Source organism: Pelodiscus sinensis, chromosome 1 (genome assembly GCF_049634645.1).
Source record: "Pelodiscus sinensis isolate JC-2024 chromosome 1, ASM4963464v1, whole genome shotgun sequence".
Lineage (NCBI taxonomy): Eukaryota > Metazoa > Chordata > Testudines > Trionychidae > Pelodiscus > Pelodiscus sinensis.
The window spans coordinates 289,673,927-289,695,272 of NC_134711.1; the positions used below are offsets into that span (position 1 = coordinate 289,673,927).

Consider the following 21,346-nt stretch of genomic DNA (forward strand, 5'->3'; position numbering starts at 1 on the left):
GCACTCATTAGATGGTCTGTGGGCACACATACATATATTCACTTTTAAAATGCCAACTTATAGTTGGCAGTTATTTTCCCTTTTTAGAAACTACTTTTTCAGAATACAGTGTATATTACAGGGACACCCAGACTGTGGCCTGAAGTCTATATGTGACCTACGAATCCCTAAATGTGCCCCATAGCTGCTCAATCTCCTCTCTCTCTGTAGCTTCAAACTGATGACAAAGCTGATCAATTGCAAATTTGTATTCCTTATAGATGCAAATGGGCAATTTAAATTAATTGATCACAGCGGAAAAAATTACCACTAAAAACTGGGCTGTGTACATTTATTTCTAAAGAAATTTCTATATTAAGTACAAGTTTGAACCTGAGAGATTTTAAGCTGTACGATTCCTATTTGTAGTTAGGAGATAACCAGAATCATAGATTTCATTGAGGGTATGGTCTACACAGCAAAGTTATTTCAAAAGCCCTTATTTCGAAATAACTTTTTTGAAATGCATTTTGTGTGTAGACGCATTATTTAGAAATAAGCTATTTCGAAATAACACTGTAGTGTAGACATACCCTGAAAGTTTATGCTGCTAAACAGATTTTCTCAAGATGTAGATGAGCTCTTTGGCTCCTGTCAAATGGTAACATAGCCCTTGGCATCACAGAGTCTGGGCCCTCCTTTCAGGCAATTTTTAATAGTATAACTCTACTACCTTTGAAGTTGTTACTACCCACAGGTGTACAATAGGAGTGAGAAGAGAATCAAACTCTTCATCTACTGAACTGACCTAGGCACCCAAATATGAAAATAAAATGGCTTAAAAGTTAGCTAAAGAAAAAATTAACTGTCCCAATTTTCATTCAGGCTGAGCACCCCCTTTTCCACTGAAGACTATGAGAGCTGCAAGTACTTTGCAACTCCAAAAATCAGGTCACTTATTTAGGTGTCGAAATATGGATTTGTGTGATTAACCTGAGGTACCCAAATACTTTTTGTCTGTTTTCTTCAATACACTGCACTAAAATGCAATAAAAACCTGCATCTAAAGCCCATTCAAGTCTAGAACAGACAGAACTTTGAATCAGGCCCTGCATCTTTTTCTTTAAAAGATCTGGCTTTTACCAGCTTTGTTATTCACTGTCAGAAGCTTAAGCAGGTGCAACTGTCCTTACAATGAGGTGTCCTCAATAGCTCCAAAAATGATTTATAATCTATAGTTCTTCAGTTTTTAATTTGATTTACAATGAATTATTTTGAAATTATTCATATCTAAAGAATTTGTATTTATCAGCTATTGTGAAGGGGGAAGAAGAGGTCCTCAAACAGTGGGCTGTACCCATGAAAGCTCATGATACCATCTACATGTTTTGTTAGTCTATAAAGTGCTACCAGACCATTTGTTGTTTTTTTATGGCTGCTTTAAAAACTAATATGCCGTGTAGTTAATATATTCTTTTATTCAACAGTGCTGTGATGAATTCAGATTAATTAACTGAGTGGACTTCAGGCTGTTTCACATGAGGGGCACTTAGCAACCAAGCACAGCATTTTTCATTGTGTTCAACAAACTGCATGTAGTCCAAAAATTAGTTTTGTTTTTATTCATAGAAAATCAGAGGGGCACGACAACATTTTACCAGCATTCTTCCCACCTCCCAGCTGCTCTTCGTACCTCCATAGCAAATGATATCTCTAAATACGAGTCAGCTTTGCCTATTCCCCTTGTATTGCTCAGCTGCTCAATACCCGTCTGCCTAGCACCTGGCTGAAATTAATTAAAAAGTACATCTTAATATAATAAAAAATTCCAATATTTCCCTACTATAAATATCCTTAGATATTAATGCAAATTTAATTAAGCCCTTCTCTGGAGTCTGAGACAGATGAGGTTTTCTTCTCTGCACCAGACACCCATGTGGTTACATTATATAACCTGACAAGGGGGTGGAAAACCCAGATCAACAGCTGCAATAATCCACAGAATGAAAAACTGTTATGCTTGTTTTTACAGTCTTAGACATCAACACAGTTATGTTTTACAATTCCTGTGCTTTCACATCACTTATTACTATTCCAACATAAGAGAGTGACACCAGGACCAATGTTTATTTAGACTAGTGCCAGGTCTCTGATATTAGTCAATACCAGATACTTCAGAAGAAGGGGCCAAAAACAAAGCAAACCCATAATGGACAATTATGGTATAACTGTTCACAGAGGAAAAGTTTTTCCTAACTTCAGGTAGTAAGTAGCTGACTTATACTCTGAGCCATGAAGGTTTATGTGCCTCATAATTTATTCATCTATTTAGCATGTCTGTGGATGTTGCTTATTCATAAACATATTTTAAATCCTGCCATCCTCTCAGCTGGTGGGTCCATGAGCTATATAGGTCCATTAATTATATATGACAGAGTCCAGCAGCCTGCAGTTCTTAATGCAGCTCCAAAGTGCTTTGTCCCATGGCCTGCCTTGTGGTTAATGGAAAAGGAGATTAACCACCCCACCCATATTTTTCCCCTGCCTAAAGCCTGTTCACTCTAATACTGTGCAAAGAATGTGAATTTCTTCCACCAAATGTTAATGGCAGAGCTGGAAACAGAATCCAGGAAATCTTAATCCCATCCCCATGCCTGACCAAAAGACAACACCTTCTCTTTGACCACAAAGTAAGTCATTGGCCATTAAAAACTTGAGGCATGTGTATGCCTTTGTAAAATGATGTTGCTGTACCTATTTTCACTTGGAATTCTCCCTATTTAATAGTTCCAGTATCATGATATTTAGCTGGAGATAAAGATGGATAGCAACTTCAAGTCTTCTTTATTGCTTATTAGGGCTGGTTTGTACTGGAAATCTGGCCTCACTGACCACTCAGGAACAAGAAGTTACTCCCATTAAGCCAATCTTTACTCCACTCAATATTTCAAGGAGGACAGTAAAAATTAACACCAGGTTTTGGGATGTGCCTTGCACTGGTGAGTTGAACTCTCCATTAGAGTTTCTTGTAATTATATCCAAGGCTTCTCTCATCATGTTTCTAATTAGCTTCTCAAGAGGAAAGAAATAACTTGTTTCTATGACAGCAAAAACCGACTGAGAGGAGAAGGAAAAACAGAACCATATCTATATTTAGAAGAATATCTCATTGCAAAGATTTTCCCCCAGCTTTCTTAGGCAATTTTTACAGAGAATAACCAAACTGTTCCTACGTCTTAAATTCAACAGGCAAACAAATTTTTCTCAAGGACTACACTGGCTATATTTGATCCACCTCAGCCACCCACCGCCTCTCATTAGAAAAAGACTTAACAGGGGACATAGGGAGCAAATCCCAACAATACTTCTTTTTGCTTTGGGAGACATGTAAATAAAAAAGTTGCAGTGCTTCAGTCAGTGCTGAAATGGTTTGATAACCTGTTGCTCTCTAATCTTTTCCCCTTGACCTACTTCTCCAATTTCTTAATATTGCTAGTCTCTAAATCTTAAAAAAACATGCCTCAGACTCCCCCCCCCCCCAATATTGTTATTTTCATTCCAAAATAATGAAATTAGCTTAAAAAGGTCAAGAAGTTTTCTAAAAAATACTAGATTTAGGGTTGTTTTTAGATGGCACCTTAAGGGCTCAAAAGACAAGTCATGATTTCAAACTTTTTCCAATAACAACAATGGCTAAATACTTTTTTAAAAAAATGCAGAAACTCACATACTTACACAAAAATCAGGAGCTGGTATAAGCCACACACCTAGTGTGGTTCACTGTCCCATGCAGTGAGTCTTAGACCACAGCAACAGATAAGACCAAGAGACCTCTACAGCATAGGCTGAGAGCCAGCTGGCTTTTAGCTCAAAGGGTAGAGGCTATATGAAGCTCAGGTTCAACTCCACCTGGTGGTGGTTACACTGGGACTTAAGGAAACTATCAGTATCACAGGACTCAAGAATATTGTAAGAGTTAGCAACACTGATTTCTGCTTCTCACAGTAGTTGCCACAACTAACTGTCATGATGCCTCTCCAGCTCCACATCACCCTTTCTCTGGCCTCAAAGCCGTTACCAGCTCACCTTGCCTATCGTTGCTCTTTTCCCACATCCAGACTTACTGCCATTCCCTCCTCTCACATCTAAATCCAACCTAGAGATGCACTTCCCTACTAAGTTCATTTGCCAACTTGACCTTTACCCTAAAACCTTCAGATGTAAGATGCAGCACTATTCCCCATTTCCAGAATGACAGGAAGAGATATTTTTTTAAGTGTTACAGATTTGCATTGTGAAGTATCAACAACATTGAGGAAAACTGAAGAAAAAAACCATGAGCGATAAAATGAGACTGAAATGACACCTACAAATATGTATGAATTCCTCGTCTTTACAATTCTCACCTAACATGCAAAGTATAAATAGATGTCCATGGTAAGTACTGTGTAATCACAGAGCAACTTTTCACCAGTTTCTTTCTCTAGTCTAAACTAGTCTCATAAATTACAAATTTGCAGGGCCATTAGTTAAAATTTGCTGCATCTCTGTACTGCAGTCCTAGGACTGTGACCAGTACAGGTACATGTGGCATCTTTGTTCCAGTCAGGGTGTATTAGAAAGGTTTTCAAGTTACATGTATCCACTAGATATACTGGAGCAAAACAGTCTTCAGACCCTAATACAACTCAAAAGTGCTTTTTGTTGCATTCCCTGGCACCAACTGCATGACCACATTGCATTACTGCAGTTTCCTGCCCGAGCAATTAGTCATACTTCTTTTCTTCTTTTTTTCAAATGATTGTAACACTACTGAAGAGGAAGGAACAAAGGGAACCTTTTGTGAACAAAACAGTGGAGGAAATGAGAGCATGGAACCCTCTATTTATGGGGAAGGAAGACATGTGTTTGAAGAAGTTGGTGCCCAGCTTAGGGTGTTCTTTTTTATTATTTCTCTGAGAATGTATTAAATGGGCATTGCAAATTTATAGCCACATTCCTACAGGGTATTGCTGGATATAATTTTTTTTTTAAAAGGATTGCGCTGACCCAAGTACTCTCTCGCACATTTGAAAAGTTGGGCAAATTTTTCATCCTTTTGAGATGGTTACAGTCAAAGACTAATCTCTCAATTACTTGCCAGCCAGGATTCCTACTGAGTACATTCACTATTAGGCTACGTCTACACTGCAGTTATTTTGGAATAAACTAATCCAGAATAGTTATTCAGAAGTAGCTTATTTCAAAATAGCACGTCTACACTGAAAAGAAGCCTTGAAATTAATCCAAGACAGGCTTCCCTAATGTAGACGTGCTATCTCAATTTAGAGCCCCATGAAGGATAACTTAGAATGGCCCTGGTGAGGGGCTACTTCGATATAGCAGAAGGGGAGCATCTATAGTTATTTTGAAATAAGCGTTATTTTTCTTAGAATGAGGTTTAGAGAAGTCGGAATAAGATGTTCGTTATTTTGAAATTATTTTGGAATAACGGAATTGCTGTGTTGACACTCACATTGTTATTTTGGAACAACAGCCGTTATTCCGAAATAACTTTGCTGTGTAGATACACCCACAGTGAACAGTGCAAAACTAGGCCTGAAGAAGAGCTCTCTGTAGCTTCAAAACTTGTTGTTCTCACCAACAGAAGTTAGTCCAATCAAAGATATTACCTCGCCGACTCTGATACTCTAATATGAGAATACGCAGCATGGTATAACAGCATTTTCTATTTCACCACCATTTCATGCGCATGGTGGTACCAGATGTTATGCCTGTCAAAGCCAATGACAACCTTGTTTTGGAAGGCCCCAAAAATACCTGGGGGAGAAGGCATTGCTTTCCAGTGAGTCTTCCCATTGCTGCTATCAGAGCTCACAACTGACACTTCAAAGCCAAAACAAGCTATGGGAGGCAACCCACAGAATTGCTAGAAGAAAGACTTAGGCAAAGCCAGCAACACAAAATAGCTGACTGACTAAAATTTATTAATCCATGGTACTATAATAATCTGATGAAAGATGATACGAAGCCAAGTGGCAGAGATGTCAGAGGAAAGATGTTTCAAGTCCTTTCTCTTGTTTGTCCTTATTCTCTACTTTTTAAAAAATCCTTAGAGCATGAACCTTATTCCATTACTCATGCTACCAATCTCTTAACACCACTGTGGGGGTGGCATTAATAATCAACATGTCAGCCTATTATGCAGGATGGTCATGCAAAAGAAGAGTCCTGTTGTTTTTCTTTAATTATGTGTTTAGCCATGTAAATCACTTCAGGAATGGCACAAATGCATTTTGTTTGGGTAAAAGCTGGCACAATCTGCTTTATTATGTGACTGGTATTATTTTTCTGCACAAGCATCTGTTACCCTGTTGCAGTCACAGTGCCTAGACTGCAAGTGTCTGACAGTCATTCTTCCTGTCTGTTTTTATTGCTGTTTCAAATATGTGGTGATGTCTTTTCTACTGGTTAAGATTTATATTACTCATCTGAGCAGAAGCATTAGTCCATAAGGATTTAGTGAGGATAAACCTCCACATATAATGTGAGCACTCAGTATGAACTAGATTGTGCCATTTATTTACAGAGTATACAATAAAAGGTGTATTGAGACCATTGGAAGATATTCTGCCTCCATCACACAGAATACCTCCTTGAACAATCCAGTACATAAGGGACTCAAAATCAGTACTACATCCCTTTAGAATGGGTTTTAGGCTTTTCTTGTAGCTTGCCATCTTTTTCGTCTGTGTGTCAGGCCCACCCCATAGAAAGGTGCAGAGGAGGGGAACAGAGTCTGGATTCCACCTCCTTTTAACCTCCCTGCTCCTCCAAGAATATGGAAGCACTGCAGATAACAGCAGTTACTTCTGTCCCTTACATGAGCCTGCCAACATTGAGAAGTTCCTGGCCCCTTCTCATTAACAACAAAAATTATTCAACAATGCTTTCATTGATTTCATTGACTCTTGCTAGCTGACTATACTGCTGCATTGTGACTGGTCACATTAGTCAGATGATCTATACCTATTTTATGAGAAGATCAATGCAACAACCAATTTGCAAAATACTCTCCAAAAAGTATGCTGATGTTTTGGCTTTGTAATTATTTTAAATTTAGCAAAAAGGGTACCTAAAGCATAGACAGGAGTTATTTTAACATCTAGTACATACACAAAATTTTGTGAACACTGCCAAAGGAGGTTCATTTAGCTATTCACACAAATATTTGTGGAATTTATTATATATATATTTGTCTGACTCTGCTTCTAAAAAATAAAAACCTGAAGTCTGCTGCAACCTCAGGCTCCTGAACTTTAAATAATTCATTCTCTTTTTGTTTTAAATTCTTTAAGAACAAGTCACCTGAGTCTGTATAGCAATCACTCTTCGGCCATAACCCTGAAATGTATTGTATGTTACAGAAGCTGCATGCATGCAAAGTCCTAGTGACTTCATTAGGGCTCTGTGTGGGTGTAGCAGTAGCGTGTCTGCATTCAAGAAATTGCAGGGATCAAAATCTTAAAAATCTGAATCTACTTGGTGCACTGAATCCACAGATCTACTAATTATGGCTGAGCAGTAAGTAAGCAGTAACTCAAAGCAATAAGATGAAGTAAGGAACATCCTGAGTAACTTTAAATGATTAATTCCATATATTTTTAAGGGATTATATGTGATAGTTAATTTTAGTTTTAAATGGTAATAAAAATGTCTTGAGATGTCAGAATGAAAGAAATAGAAATCTCCATTAAATTAAGGACTCTGGACTGACAGCATGCCAACTATAAATCCTGTCACAATCAGATTAGGGATGAATTTAGTCCTCTCTACCCAACAAAGAAAGCTGTCTACTAGAAAGAAAAACCAAATCCCTGTGCATTCTACCATATTTAACAGTCTTAAGCAAGTGATGAAGAAGTGATGTTTTAAACACAACATTATAAAGTTCCCAAAGACATCAGATAATTTACCTTAAATGTAGCAAAAGCATCAGATGCAATGTCAAACGTTGACATTTCCACATACTTGAAAAAGTCTCTGAACTGTTCTGAGAAAAGAATGATTTTGGCAAGTGGCTCATGTCGGATACATTCTCTCAGCATAATTCCACAGCGTAAAGCATTATGTGGTGCTTCATACCTAGAGTAAAAAAACAAAACAACACCATACAGCAGATGAAGAGGGTTATTTTAAGTATAAATGGGGATACCATATATAAGATGTATCTAAAAAGACATACCAGAAGGTCCTAAAACAGAACATTGGATCCAGCCTTGATGGCTTGGACCCATACTTAAAAATGAGCCATATAATTAAGGTTGCTGATTGTTTCAAAAATTTTAGTACATAAAAACAAGTGGTTGGGATGAAAACTCTTAGATTTTCACTGATATATTTATGCTTGGCTTCTGCTGAAAGGTGATTTTGGGAGATGTTTGAAAATTTTTAAACAAAATTCCTTTATCATTTTGGAATCAAAGGGTACCACAAATATAGTATATCCCTCCTTTTTTAAAAAAAGAACTCCAAGACCCTTAACTTTTATTGGTAAAATATATTATCGTCTCATTGACCCTCTTTCAGAGTGGAGAGGGGTTTGGGAGAGGGGAAATTATTCCACTGGAACACTAATTTCTAACAAGCCAGGGAGGAAGAGTTTATCCATGCAGGCTTTTTGGTGTCTGGATTTTTGTTGTTGTTTTGAAGTTCTGATTATCTTTTCTGCAGCTTGGGAGTTTGGGGAGAATTTTGTTCATCCCAGTATCAGTGAAGAACCCCTGGGCTTCGTTCAGAAGACTATTATTTTACTCTCAGGTTGTAACCACCTTACGGCAAACAGATACTATACTATTGTACAGCAGCAAGCATACTTGTAAAATGGTAGGAAGTCTCCATCTATCTCCAATTCCTGTGGGACACATTGTACTTTGTCTTAAAGGTGATACACATGAAAATAAAGCATGTAAGCTTTCAAGAAAAAAAAAGGGGGATGTTATTTAGCCAACCAAAAAACCACCTCCACTCACAACATTTAAATTGCTATATAATGAACATGCTTTAACACTGTTCATTTAGCTGAAAGTGACAGGCCCCAAATGAAAGAGAAGAAACTCTTCCTTCAATGAGTTGACTGTAGCATATCAAAACTGCCTATTATCCAAAGCTTATTCACCTTATTGTTTCTCTGCACAATTAATTTCTACTGTCTGACTACAAAAATAAGACAAAACAGATTGCCATGTGTCCTATGAGTGAGTGGGCCTTCCAAATCCACCGCAAACTTCCAAAGGTAAAAAGAATCGTAGTGTTTCTAAAACATACTAAGGCTGCTTATTTCCATGTGATGATTACAATAGGTGGCCTAGTGAAAAATAAACCATTGATTCAAAGTTAAACGAAGCTTCTTTTGCCTCAAAAGCTAAAATAAATCCTAAGCAGCTGATGACAATCAAGCATCTCTCTCACATTATGGGGGCCATTTTCACCCTAAACACATGATTCTTTATTTAGTAAATGTCCACAGATGTTTTCTGTTAAGAGTTTCCTCTTCTTTCCTGCATCAGGTCACATTAGTACAAATGCACATTTTCGAACAGAACAGTCAGTCACTTCTAGGAATGTGTCCAGGAAATATTTAATGGCTGGCCAATATTTTTGGTGGAATATAAATCAATTATATTTTTCCAACACAATACACTTCCAAAAACAAACGTATCAATGTAAGTAAATGCAGTAAAAACCTTTAAGTCAAATACTTCATTATCTAGGCTTTGGTTATGTCACAGGCTACATAAGTAAGGAAAGTTGAAGATTACCAGCTGTCTAGCCATAATTAGCTCTTTGTCTACACTAGCAGTTCCATTCAGAGCCACTGTAGAATTTAACAGAAAATCAGGAGGGAAAGTAATCCATTACCAGATGCTAATACAGCATCGTGAGTGATAATTATTAGTTACTATTAATTGACAACATACTCAATGGTTCAAAGACATAATATGAAGATCCTACCCATGTTGAAGAACTTACAACTTAAAAGTCAGCCACTGCGAACATGGGAAGCATCGGGAAACCCAGAAGATAAAGTCTTTTTTTTTTTTATAAAGTATTTACACCTTGTTTTTGTGGACAATGAAATCTCACTGAAAGAGAGCTGAATGAGAGCAGAGGTCACTTGATACAGTAGGGAGTGGACAGAAGAAGAATGCAGAGAGAGAACAGTAGAAGGAAGATACAAGGAGGGGCACAAGAATAGATTTCTTGGCAAATTGCCACATCCCCCTCAGCTTCTCAGGCCTGATTCTACATCACTTAAGTCAATGGGAGTTTTGCTATTGACTTTACCTCCTCACTGAAGGCTTGATTCTGTGCTCATTAATGTACAGATTACCCTTATTCAGAAAGAAGCTAGCAATGGAGTACAGCACAGAAACACAACATGGCTATGCGACCTACAGAGATTTTGAATGCGGATTTCTTTCATGTACAGAACACCATCCTGGCACCTGAAGTGAAGTCTGCTGTAATCTTCCCTGATGCAGAGTTATATGTTATTTTATGTCCCAGGGAACTGAATTCATCCCTCCAACACCATTGAATGCAATGGATTCCAAAGGACATCAGTGATTAATCTGGCACAAGAACATTTGGTGCCTTATATACCAAAACAGATATTCATTTGAAGCCCTATTTGCACTCCATAAATAACACCATGTCTCCCTAAAGGGAAAATACACGACCATGAAAGTTAGTCCCCCTTGGCAGTAGGTAGGACATTGATCCTACTCTTTTTATATGATACACACACACACAAACGTACAAGTGAACCATTTGCTGAGTCTTTTTGTGAAGCTGACAATTTGGGAGAAATTAACTGAGAAGTAAAATGAGGACCAGAGGTAATAATAGTTATCTCAGGCTGGCAGTGCCACTGCAGTATTACACAGGAAATGCTGGGAGGGAGATCTTATTCAGGAATCTTCCCACTTAACAACAGAGCTCACATTATGCAGTGAAAAAAGTGACCTTTTGTTGTTGCTGCTGGGAACTGACTGTCAGGTGACAGTGGAAATTTTTCATCCAATATGATGCAAACAATGACTTTCCTTCATGATCGTTTTGTGCTTTTTTTCCTACAATCGTGTGTAAAACATACATTTTATTTTAAAAATAAGTCAAATCAGGACGTATGCCAGAGATAGCATCCTATAATTTTAGAAGAAAGATGGCCAAATTCAGGGAGATAATGGAAGAGAACATGTGTGGCATTACTTTGGATTTGTTTCAGTTTTCCTTCCTTTTTTAAATTGATTGTGCAATGAAATATTACATTGTAGTGACCAAAAATTCATAATTGATAAACAAAAGTGATAAAAGAAAACACCGAGCTAAACTTTCAGATGTGGGAATCTAAAATAAACACATAACCCAACCTTGCAATGAGCACAAAAGATTGTTCACATGTAACAACTTGAAGGATTGGGACCCCGCATTAGGCATTTACTATAAATTGTGGGTTTTGGAACTCAACCTTGAAGTTAGATCCATGCAAATAAGTGCCCTTGCATTTGCTCAAATGCATTACAGGCTCAAGGTACCTTATTAAGATCCCCTGTATAAATAAATTCTATCAATCAAGAGAGAGCACAAATAATTCTAGAAGGGAACAGAAAACTGTTCGAGTCAAAGGTAGATGCATAACCTATCTTCATAGGAATTCAGCAAGGCTGCATTCTGTCACCATCTTTGTTCAATACAAGTATTGATTATCTACCAACCCGCAACCATTGATGGCACTGAACTGAATACCATTCTGCTTCAAGATCTTGAATACACCAACATTGTCTTGTTGGCTCAGTGTGGTGAACTGCTGAAACCGATGACTGATCTAGCTGTGAAAGAAGCAGTACTTTCTATGTTGATTTTCTGGTAATTCACCTGGATGAACCTAAGCTCCTGGCTATTTCCATCAAACAGCTCCTATGATCCAGATTACAACTAGCTCGGTTAAATAAAAATCTATTCAGGGAGCAACTGTTGAATATTTGGTCATTTTCAGACAGCACTGGAGAATGTTTAAAAATATGTGGATGTTTGTATGCTCTTCAGCAGCCTCTGAGAGGACATTGTGCTGTCAAGTTTGCTATGAAGCTGGGATCTATGGAAGCACGGCTGTGTCATCTCCTTCATATGGAAGAGGTGTTGAGGAAGGCTGAAGAACATGACTGCCATTGTTGATCAGTTGTTCCATAGCAAGTGGCAGGACAATATAAAAAATGAGAATCTTCAAAGCTAATAAACACAGCAATCACCTCCATCAGCAATGCTTCTGTTTCAGCAACTTTCTTGGGATGGGCACATTATCAGAATGGAAGATAAATGAATCCCAAAGCATGAATACTAAGGATTTTCATGACATGGACAGTGATCACATAGGTACCACAAAGTCTAGTGGTGCAAGAAGATCGCTAGTGATAAACATACGCTGAATGTGCAACTAGACCACATTAAGCACCTTGAGAGAGATCAATTCAGGTGTTGCTTGGTTACAAGGAGGCCATGTACCTTTGGGATTTGAGACAATGATGAAGAATATATAAAAGTTATAGCAGTCAGCAACAAACCCCAAATACTGATGTAATATTTTAAAAGTGAAAGTTTTGGACCAAGAACTCTTTAGTTCTTTCTTATAAAGTTCTCCAGGACTGGGATGCATTAATATTTTGACATAGTTTACCACTGAATAGTACTATTACTGTTGAAGTTACACTATACATTATAAGCTTCCATATTATCTTAATTTTTTCTATTTATTTCCATAGAGTCTGAAGAGTACTTGGGACATGATCCAAAAATATTTTACAGAACTGCACCACATCATATAAAACCAGGTAATGTGCTAAAAGATATAAGAAGGGAAGACGAATAGGAAGGAAAAAAACAAAAAGGGTGAAAAAATTGTTAAAAAACCAAAACCCAACTTAAATGTTAGATATTTAGTTTTCACTTAATCATCAGAAAATGTTTTGAAATTTACATAAGCAGTAATTAAAGGAGCTATTATCACTGTTTTGTGACAAGGCAAAACGGTCACAAAGAGATGCTTTGCTCTAACTTAGTGGTTCTCAAAGTATGGTAACGGTCTCGGCCTGTGGGATAGGGGCTCACCCCTACCTGCAGCAGGGAGCTTGTTCTGGCACTCCAGCCCCACTTCCCTCCATGCGAGGCTGGTGCATTAGCTTCATGCTGCGGGTGATCAGCCTGGCAGGTCAGATCCGGCTTGAGGAGGAAATAAGCGGCCCCATATACTGCTGCTCCCCTTACCCCCAGTTGGGGGAATGACAGTGCAATAAATTGCTCACCTGAAAGCTTTCCCCACTGATCACATTGGCTGGAATCATAGCCAATAGGAGCAGCAAGAGATATGCATCCCCATCCCCCTCGCACACTCCTCTCCTGCCAAAACCATGCACCCTTCACCATGCTCCTGATCCACCTAGACCCCCCAGCTCCCACCCTGCTCCTGTACCCTACCTCCCAGCCAGACTCCACACCTCCACGTCCTCTTGCACCCATTTGGTCAGCATGAGTGGTTGGCTGGTGGTCTGCAGAAAGGTCTGCATTCAACAGGGTGGGCAGCAGGCCAAAAAGTCTGAGAACCTCTGCTCTAAATCTGAACAAGGAACTTAATCAGCATGAGAGAAACATTATTTTGTAAGTCATTCTGCCTCTCTTTCTATTTCACTATCAAGCAGCTGCCTGGAACCCCTCTTAGCCCTACTACCTGGATTCCTGCCAGAAATTTAAAGGAACAGTGCACATATCTTCATAACTATTTAATCTGGGGCTGCAAGACAGAAGATTGAAGAAACCCTTAGCCCCAGAAGCTGTTTTCCGACAGCCACTACTGATACTGTGTCTACACTTAAATGCACCAGCAACAGGTGGGGTTCTCTAACTGTGGTGATTAATATATCTCCCTGACAGGCGGCAGTTAGTTTGATGAAAGAATAATTCCATTAATCTAGAGCAGTTGACACAGTGTTTAGGCCAGCATATCTATGTCTTCTGAGATGTACTTATGCCAATGTAACTTTTCAGCGTTAGACTAGCCTGAAGTATTTGGGAATGGGGAGCAGTAGAGATACCCTTTTCTGTAGGATTTGACTCTTATGGATCCACGCTGAGCACAGATCACACTTGTAGAAGATGCTCACTTTTTCTCCTATGTTCTCCTTATGAAAACGGTCCAGAAAAGTCACATTTACCGTCAGCAGAGAAAAAGAAATCCCTCACACACAACTCTGCAGAATAGTCTTAATGAAATAAAACTGTAGCTTGGCATTTGAACAATGTACTCCCAGGCAGAGTACTTCAGGATTTGACCATAAACATTAAATACACAGTACTTCAAATGTATCAAAATGAAGGATCTATATAAGTGAGCCGTTAAATATTTCCAGTGAGAATTTTGCTGTATCTATTAACTCACTTCACAGTTGACACCCAAGCTTTGTGTGCATTTTTGCACACCTTTTGTATATGCAATTAGTACAACTGGATATGAAAGTCACACAGCCACAAGTCAATTTTGGGGTCCACCTCTTGATTTTTGAATGCCTGGGTTTAATAGTACTGCTATTACATGTTTAACAAGAGATCATACTGGTTATATTAACTGACCAATATAACATATTATTTGTACATGGCAACTTTTACCTAAAACAATCCGAAAGCTCTTTATAAACAATGGCTCCTATTTACGCCCCCCTGGAAAAAAATGAAAGGGTGACCAGAAAATAACAGCTTTCAAACCATTGAAAAGCTAAAATTCTCAACATATGGAATAGATTTGGAGCCAACCAGAGAAAACAGACACCTCAGAGAAGTTTGGTCGTAAACTCATGCATTGCCATGCATCAATGCAGTTAACATCTTCCCTTTCCATGGCAACAACTCAGCGTGGAGGCCAATGCACTAACTCCTTCTGTGAGACAAAAACAGAGGGAGAACTAATGCTGAAAAGAGCAATGTTATTTTCTGTACTGATCTGCACTTAAAAATCTGCTGGTGGTTGAGAGGAACATGTTCCCCAATTACATCCCCCTTTCTGATGTTTGTCCAAAACTCAGAGCACCAATAATGCAAAGTTCGCTAACAGAAACTTCTGTATGGTCAATGGGATTTGTAGAGCATGCTTGACAGACATCACCATCTTTCTTGTAGTCTTTTGTTTTTCTACACAATAATCCAGAATTTGGCCAAATACCTATAGGAATCATTTCACTCGCTACTGAAATGCAGCCATCTGTGAAGGGAACTCAGCAGCTGCTTACGTCTATCCATCAATCCTATAAATCAGCTTAGGGCAGGAATGGAAGAGAGTTTCATATGGAAAACAGAGGGGAAAGTGGTCAGAATGTAATTACTCCAATATGGAGTTTGGCCAAGAAATCATGGGCAAATAAATAATGTAGGTACTGAAATGTGAACAAGTATCCAATTAAGCAGTAACAAATCAACAGAAGCCAAGAAAACTGGAATTAAGGCTGAAATTTCATCCACTTAAAAAAAAAACAACCATCATCATCATATAAGGTAGATCACATTCATTACAAACACGTTCCAAACAATCCTGCTTAACAGAAATTAAACAGATTAAAATGAACACCTACCCTTTTAGGAGCATAAATAGGATATGTGGATGGGCACTAATGTATTCTACAGTAGGGCTTCGAGTACCAATTTGTCTTCTCAAGATGTTGTTAAATATCTGGGATACATCCTTTTTGCCCTGTTAAAGAAACAAAACATATTTGCAAGTGTGAAAAAATGAAATAAATTGATTATTCAATAGTGTCTTTATTTACAGTGGGAAAAGATACCAAGAACAGAGCAAGCCAACACCATTCTTGGATCTGGACTTACTATACTCCGGTCACCTGAAGAAGTGGGTTTTGCCCACGAAAGCTCATGATACCATCTACATGTTTTGTTAGTCTTTAAGGTGATACTTGACTATTTGTTGTTTTTTAAGTTCTTCCAGTTACAGATTAACTCAGCTACCCCTCTGAAGCTGTTTTTCTTTGCTGCTGACCCCAAACATTTTATTCATCAGAAGATGGGTGCATATTCAATGGCTCAACAGGATCCTTTAGTTCCCCATCTATTTGTTCTGGACAATACCAATTCCACCATTTTCATTTTTCTTTTGCCAAACATGCAAATACCAACTCCTTGGTTTACTCTGAAAACCAAATCCTTTGTTCTGTTAGTTGGCAAACACCTCTTCCCAGTGAATGATACACAACTGCTTCTTTACAATGTGGGGGCTAAGTCCTCACAGCACTACTCAAACCCAGCTCCCAGTGGGGCAATGCAATGCATGGTTTTGACCTACTTGGTCAGACTTGGCCTTTTTCCTTTTATTGTGACTGGCATTTTGATTGTGATTAGCTACATTTGATTTTTTTTTTAAAGTCCTACTTTTAAATTTTAATTCCAACCCTTGATATACAGCAAAGTGCATGGTATACTGAAGGACAGAACTAGCATTGCTCTTATACTTAAACACTGTTAACCTTTAGACTAAGACCAATGCTATTGTCATCTGTGCTATGGGTTGTTTTTATTGACTCCCCCAAACTTGATGAAATTGGTCCATAAGTTCCTTGAAGCCCGATGACCCCTCTGATTTTCTCCTGCTACTACTCCCCATGTATACATCTTCTGAATCTTGCGCTGCATTAGTCATCATCATTCCAGTTAACGAATTCTGAGAAGATACCTCTAAGCCAAATCACTTAGAGAGATTGCTGTTGCAAAAGTGGAGAGAGTCACGTTAAAAGTCTGGTAACTGAGGAACAAGATAAATAATGGGTCACAATGGACAATGCAAGCCATATTTATAACATTACAAGACGACAAACACATTCCTTGGCTTGGAAATTAACAAAGGTCTCAAGGCAAAGAGCAGATTGTTTCACATAGAGAAGAATTTTCCTAGCTTCACCCTTGCAAATAAATCACTGTTGAAAAGGACTGAGTATTTTGCCTTCCTAATTGTTCCAGCCCAGCTGGCCTGGAGAGTAAGAGACTAATAAGAAAGGAAACCAAATCAGCAGAAAGGCCCATCTGCTGTTTGAGATATTCTTGACACTTGGATCTTCTTGTAATTAAGCCAATTTGTTTTTTAAAACATTCCCTTTAAAACTGTAACACTCTACACATAAGCCCAGAGGCAACACGGGGCAAAAGTTAAAACGATCCTTGCTACGTAAGCTCAGGATTTGGGGAGAGATTTTCCAGACCTTTGGGGCTGCCTCTTGAGTGTCAAGACTCCCAGTGGCATCATGACAATGGGCACTTCAGGTGGCACAGACGTAAAAGGAACAGTGAATAAACCAGAGAAGACAACAGATACGGGACCTGTCCCAAAGACGACGGTCTTGATCCACACCAGTATCCAGATTACTGCTAAACAGAGACTATTATGTTGTTGAATTAAAGTAAATGTACCAAGGTTTTTACAAGTATCAGCCACATAGTTCACCATACTCTTTTTAAATTTTGGAAGCATCATAACATTTGGTCATGGAAATAGGAGCAGAGCCAAAAACATTATATTAAGCTTTAAACACTAGATGTACTACAATTACGTGTTTTAAAATAGCACATATCCTATGTGTGTCAAGCACCCATCAAAAAAGTATGCAAGAATTAACTGATTTTGCAATGCTTCCTTCATATGGAATGTGCCATCTAAGTTCTCTTTACAATGAAAAATGCAAGATACAATAGAAGCAGAACAGGAGGGACAAAACTGAGATTAGATATAAGCAAGGAACAAATTGCTATCCACATAAGGAATTTATTAACACATTCCTGTGCCATAAAATCCAAGCCAATGTGATATTTCATAGGAATCAGACAAGAAAACGAATGTAGGATCTCTGTAATGTAGTGGTTTTATATTATCATTTATTCTGAGCTTGTGGCTATTTATCTTCTCCTTTATTAGCCAACAAAGTTTTTTTAAGCTACTGGCCCAGTCAAAGTTCAGATCTGAATCCAAATTAGAACTTCCCAAGTTCAGTTGTGTTTCAGTTCATGATTCCTGCTCAGGGCTATCTTCATCAGTTTTATAAGAGTATCAAACCTCAAAAAAGCCAGTTTTGAACATGATTTATAATTGTAGAAATGGGGATTAAATACAGAAAACACATTTGTATACTGACAAGTAATAACTCATTGTCTGATCAATTCATATGTAGATAACTGGAAGACAGCAAAATAAGACTCAAATGTGATCAAGAAAGTTGAAAATTTAAAAAAGAATGGGAACTTGAAAACACAGTGGTCATATATTGTTAGTAAAACTCCTTTTCAATTACATTTTACTGATGCAGTATACATTTTATTCTCTTAATTTGTCTAACTATAACACCTGTGGCAAAATGGAGAGCTTTGCTATGTGATTATATAATTTTATCATGGATCTAGTTAAGTTCATAAGTAAAATATTTAGAGTTCGGTTCACAATAAAAATCTATCTACACACATACACAAAGAAGTTACTCACTTTGAGCAGTAACGATGGTTCTTTGAGATGAGTGTCCCGGGGGCGCTACACTGTAGGTGTTGGGCTTGTCCCGGTGCCACAGATCGGAGATCTTTTTCAGCCGTAGCCCACTGGACCACGCATGCACAAAGCGCTTCTCATGCCTTTTCGCGCTGTTTGTGTGCGCACGGTCCAGCTCCCGCCAGTTCCTCCTAGTCTGAAAGACATAAGAAACAGACACTCCGAAAAGGGGAGGAGGGCGGGTCGTGGAGCACCTATGGGACGTGCATCTCGAAGAACCATCGTTACTGCACAAGGTGAGTAACAACTACTTCTTCGAGCAGTGTCCTGTGGGTGCTCCACTGTAGGTGAATTTACAGCAGTAGCCCCTGTAAAGGAGAAGGGATTTGGAGCTATCATGCTGTAGCCGTGGAGAAGACGGCTGATGCCACTGCCGTTGGCAGAGAAGAAGGTTGGAGATGGCAGAGTGTTTGGCGAATGTGAAGTCCGAAGACCATATAGCAGCCCTGCAAATGTCTCTCAATGAAACCCCTTTCAGGAAAGCGGTTGATGTAGCTATTGCTCGCGTTGAGTGAGCTCTCAGCGCGTGTGGTAGAAGTCTATTTTGTAAAGCAGAACATTTCTTTATGCAGGCGACGATTATTGATGAAATGCGTTGTGCAGATAAGGGATGGCCCATAGAGCACTCAGCCATGGATACTAGGAGCGTGTGTGACTTCTGAAAGGATTTAGTTCTGTCTATATAGAATGCCAATGCTCGCCTGACATCTAAGGTATGGAGGCGTGCTTGCTCCATCAAAGAATAAGTTTTAGGGTAGAATGTGGGAAGGACTATTAGTTCGTTTATGTGAAACTCTGAATTTACTTTGGGGAGAAAAAGTAGACTGGGGGTGTAATAAAGCTCCCTGAGAGGTGAATATTGTGTAGGGTGGGGAAGCTAAATAGGGCAGACAGTTCCCCAACTCTCCTTGCAGAGATTATCGTGAGCAGGAAGATGACTTTCATTGTGAGAGTGTGTAGGTCACATATTGCTAAAGGTTCAAAGGGATTCCATGTTAGAGAGTTCAGGACTACCTCCAAATCCCAGAGGTCTGCAGGCTGTCTATGGTGTGGAAAGAGATTAGCCATCCCCTTCATAAATCTCTTCGTCATGAGATGTGAAAAGACTGAGTAGCCGTCTACTGAATGACGGAAAGCAATGATAGCAGCTATGTGTACTTTAATACAAGCGAACATAAGACCGGAGTCTTTAAGATGTACAAGATAGTCCAGAATCCGGTGGATAGGCACAGAGTAGGAATCTAAATGTGTCTCAGAACACCATGAAGAAAACTGTGTCCATTTATGAAGGTAAGTACTACGGGTGGTAGATTTTCTACTATATAATAGAAGGTGTTTGACAGCTTGCGAACGTATCAACTGTTTGTTGGAACCAACCAGGTACCAGGCTGTCAGCGCCAGGTGGTCGAGCTGCGGATGAATCGAGCGCCCGCAGTTCTGTGTGAGCAGGTAATGGTGTCTGGGCAGAGGATATGAAGAGCGAACCGACATGCGAGACAGGTAAGGGAACCACGTTTGTCGTGGCCACAGGGGGGCTATCAGAATCACCATAGCTCTCTCGATAGCTATCTTTTCCAGGACTCTGGGAATTAAGGGCATGGGAGGGAAGGCGTATAGAAGACGGTGACTCCAACTGCATAAGAAGGCGTCTCCCATGGAGTTCCATCCAATCCCGGTCCTTGAGCAGTATTGGGGGCATTTCACATTGAGACGTGTGACAAAGAGGTCTACTAATAGGAACCCCCAACGATGGAATATGATGGAGACTACTTCTGGGTGTAGCTCCCACTCGTGGTTCGTGGAAAAATGTCTGCTTAGTGCATTGGCTGTGGATTCTGCTGCCCGAGGAGATACTCTGCGAGGAGGGAGATTTTTGTGGCAGTTGCACCAGTTTCAGAAACGTGTCACTTTGGCGCAAAGCGATCGGAACCAAGCTCCTCCCTGTCTATTTATGTAATATACAGTGGCTATGTTGTCAGTGAAGACTCGTATGACTTGACCATGGATAACTGGGAGGAAGTGTTAGCAGGTGTTGTAGACCACCTGTAATTACAGGAGGTTGATGTGCATCCATGATTCTCTGGGGGACCATAGGCCCTGCATCTGTTTGTGTAGCAAGTGGGCACCCCAGCCGAGGAGAGATGCGTCGGTAATAAGCTGAATCATTGTCTGGGGACAATGAAAGGGCATCCCAGTCATCAGATTGTCGGGGATGGTCCACCAAGTCAGTGATTTTTTGACATGGGCAGGGATTGTAACCCTCCTGTGGGTGTTTGGGGTATATATTGTGGCTATCCAGTGTTGAAGACACCAGAAGTGTAACCTCGCATGTGCCACGACATACACTGTGGACGCCATATGTCCCATAAGCTGTAGACAGTGGAGTATAGATGTTTTGGGACTAGTAGAAAGTATTTGTATCAGGTCTTGGATTGTTTGAAACCTGATCATTGGTAAAAAGGCTTGAGCTTTGGTCGAATCGAGGTGGGCACTGTTGAATTGTATTGACTGGTGGGGTGTCATGGCTAACTTCAGAATATTAAGAATCAGGCCTAACGCCTTGAAAACTGCTCTCGTGGTGTTTGTGGCATGAAGCGCTTCTGCTGACGAAGATGCTCTGATTAGGTAGTCATCCAGATGAGGGAATATCATCATATCCAGATGACGTAGGTATGCTGTAATCACTGCCAGAGTCTTGGAGAAAACCCTGGGAGCCAACGAGAG

General features: G+C 39.4%; 1 protein-coding gene across 4 annotated transcripts in view; it reads right to left on the bottom strand.

Annotated features, from left to right (window-relative positions):
- CAB39L (calcium binding protein 39 like) overlaps window positions 1-21,346 on the bottom strand; it is a 111,560-nt gene that overhangs the window by 12,516 nt on the left and 77,698 nt on the right. For all 4 annotated transcript variants that reach the window (XM_006121347.4, XM_075919073.1, XM_006121344.4 and 1 more), the window contains 2 exons: window positions 15,657-15,775; window positions 7,956-8,124 (listed from right to left, as the gene is read on the bottom strand). In XM_006121347.4, coding sequence (XP_006121409.1) covers window positions 7,956-8,124; window positions 15,657-15,775 — 288 coding nt within the window. The remainder of the gene's footprint in view (window positions 1-7,955; window positions 8,125-15,656; window positions 15,776-21,346) is intronic.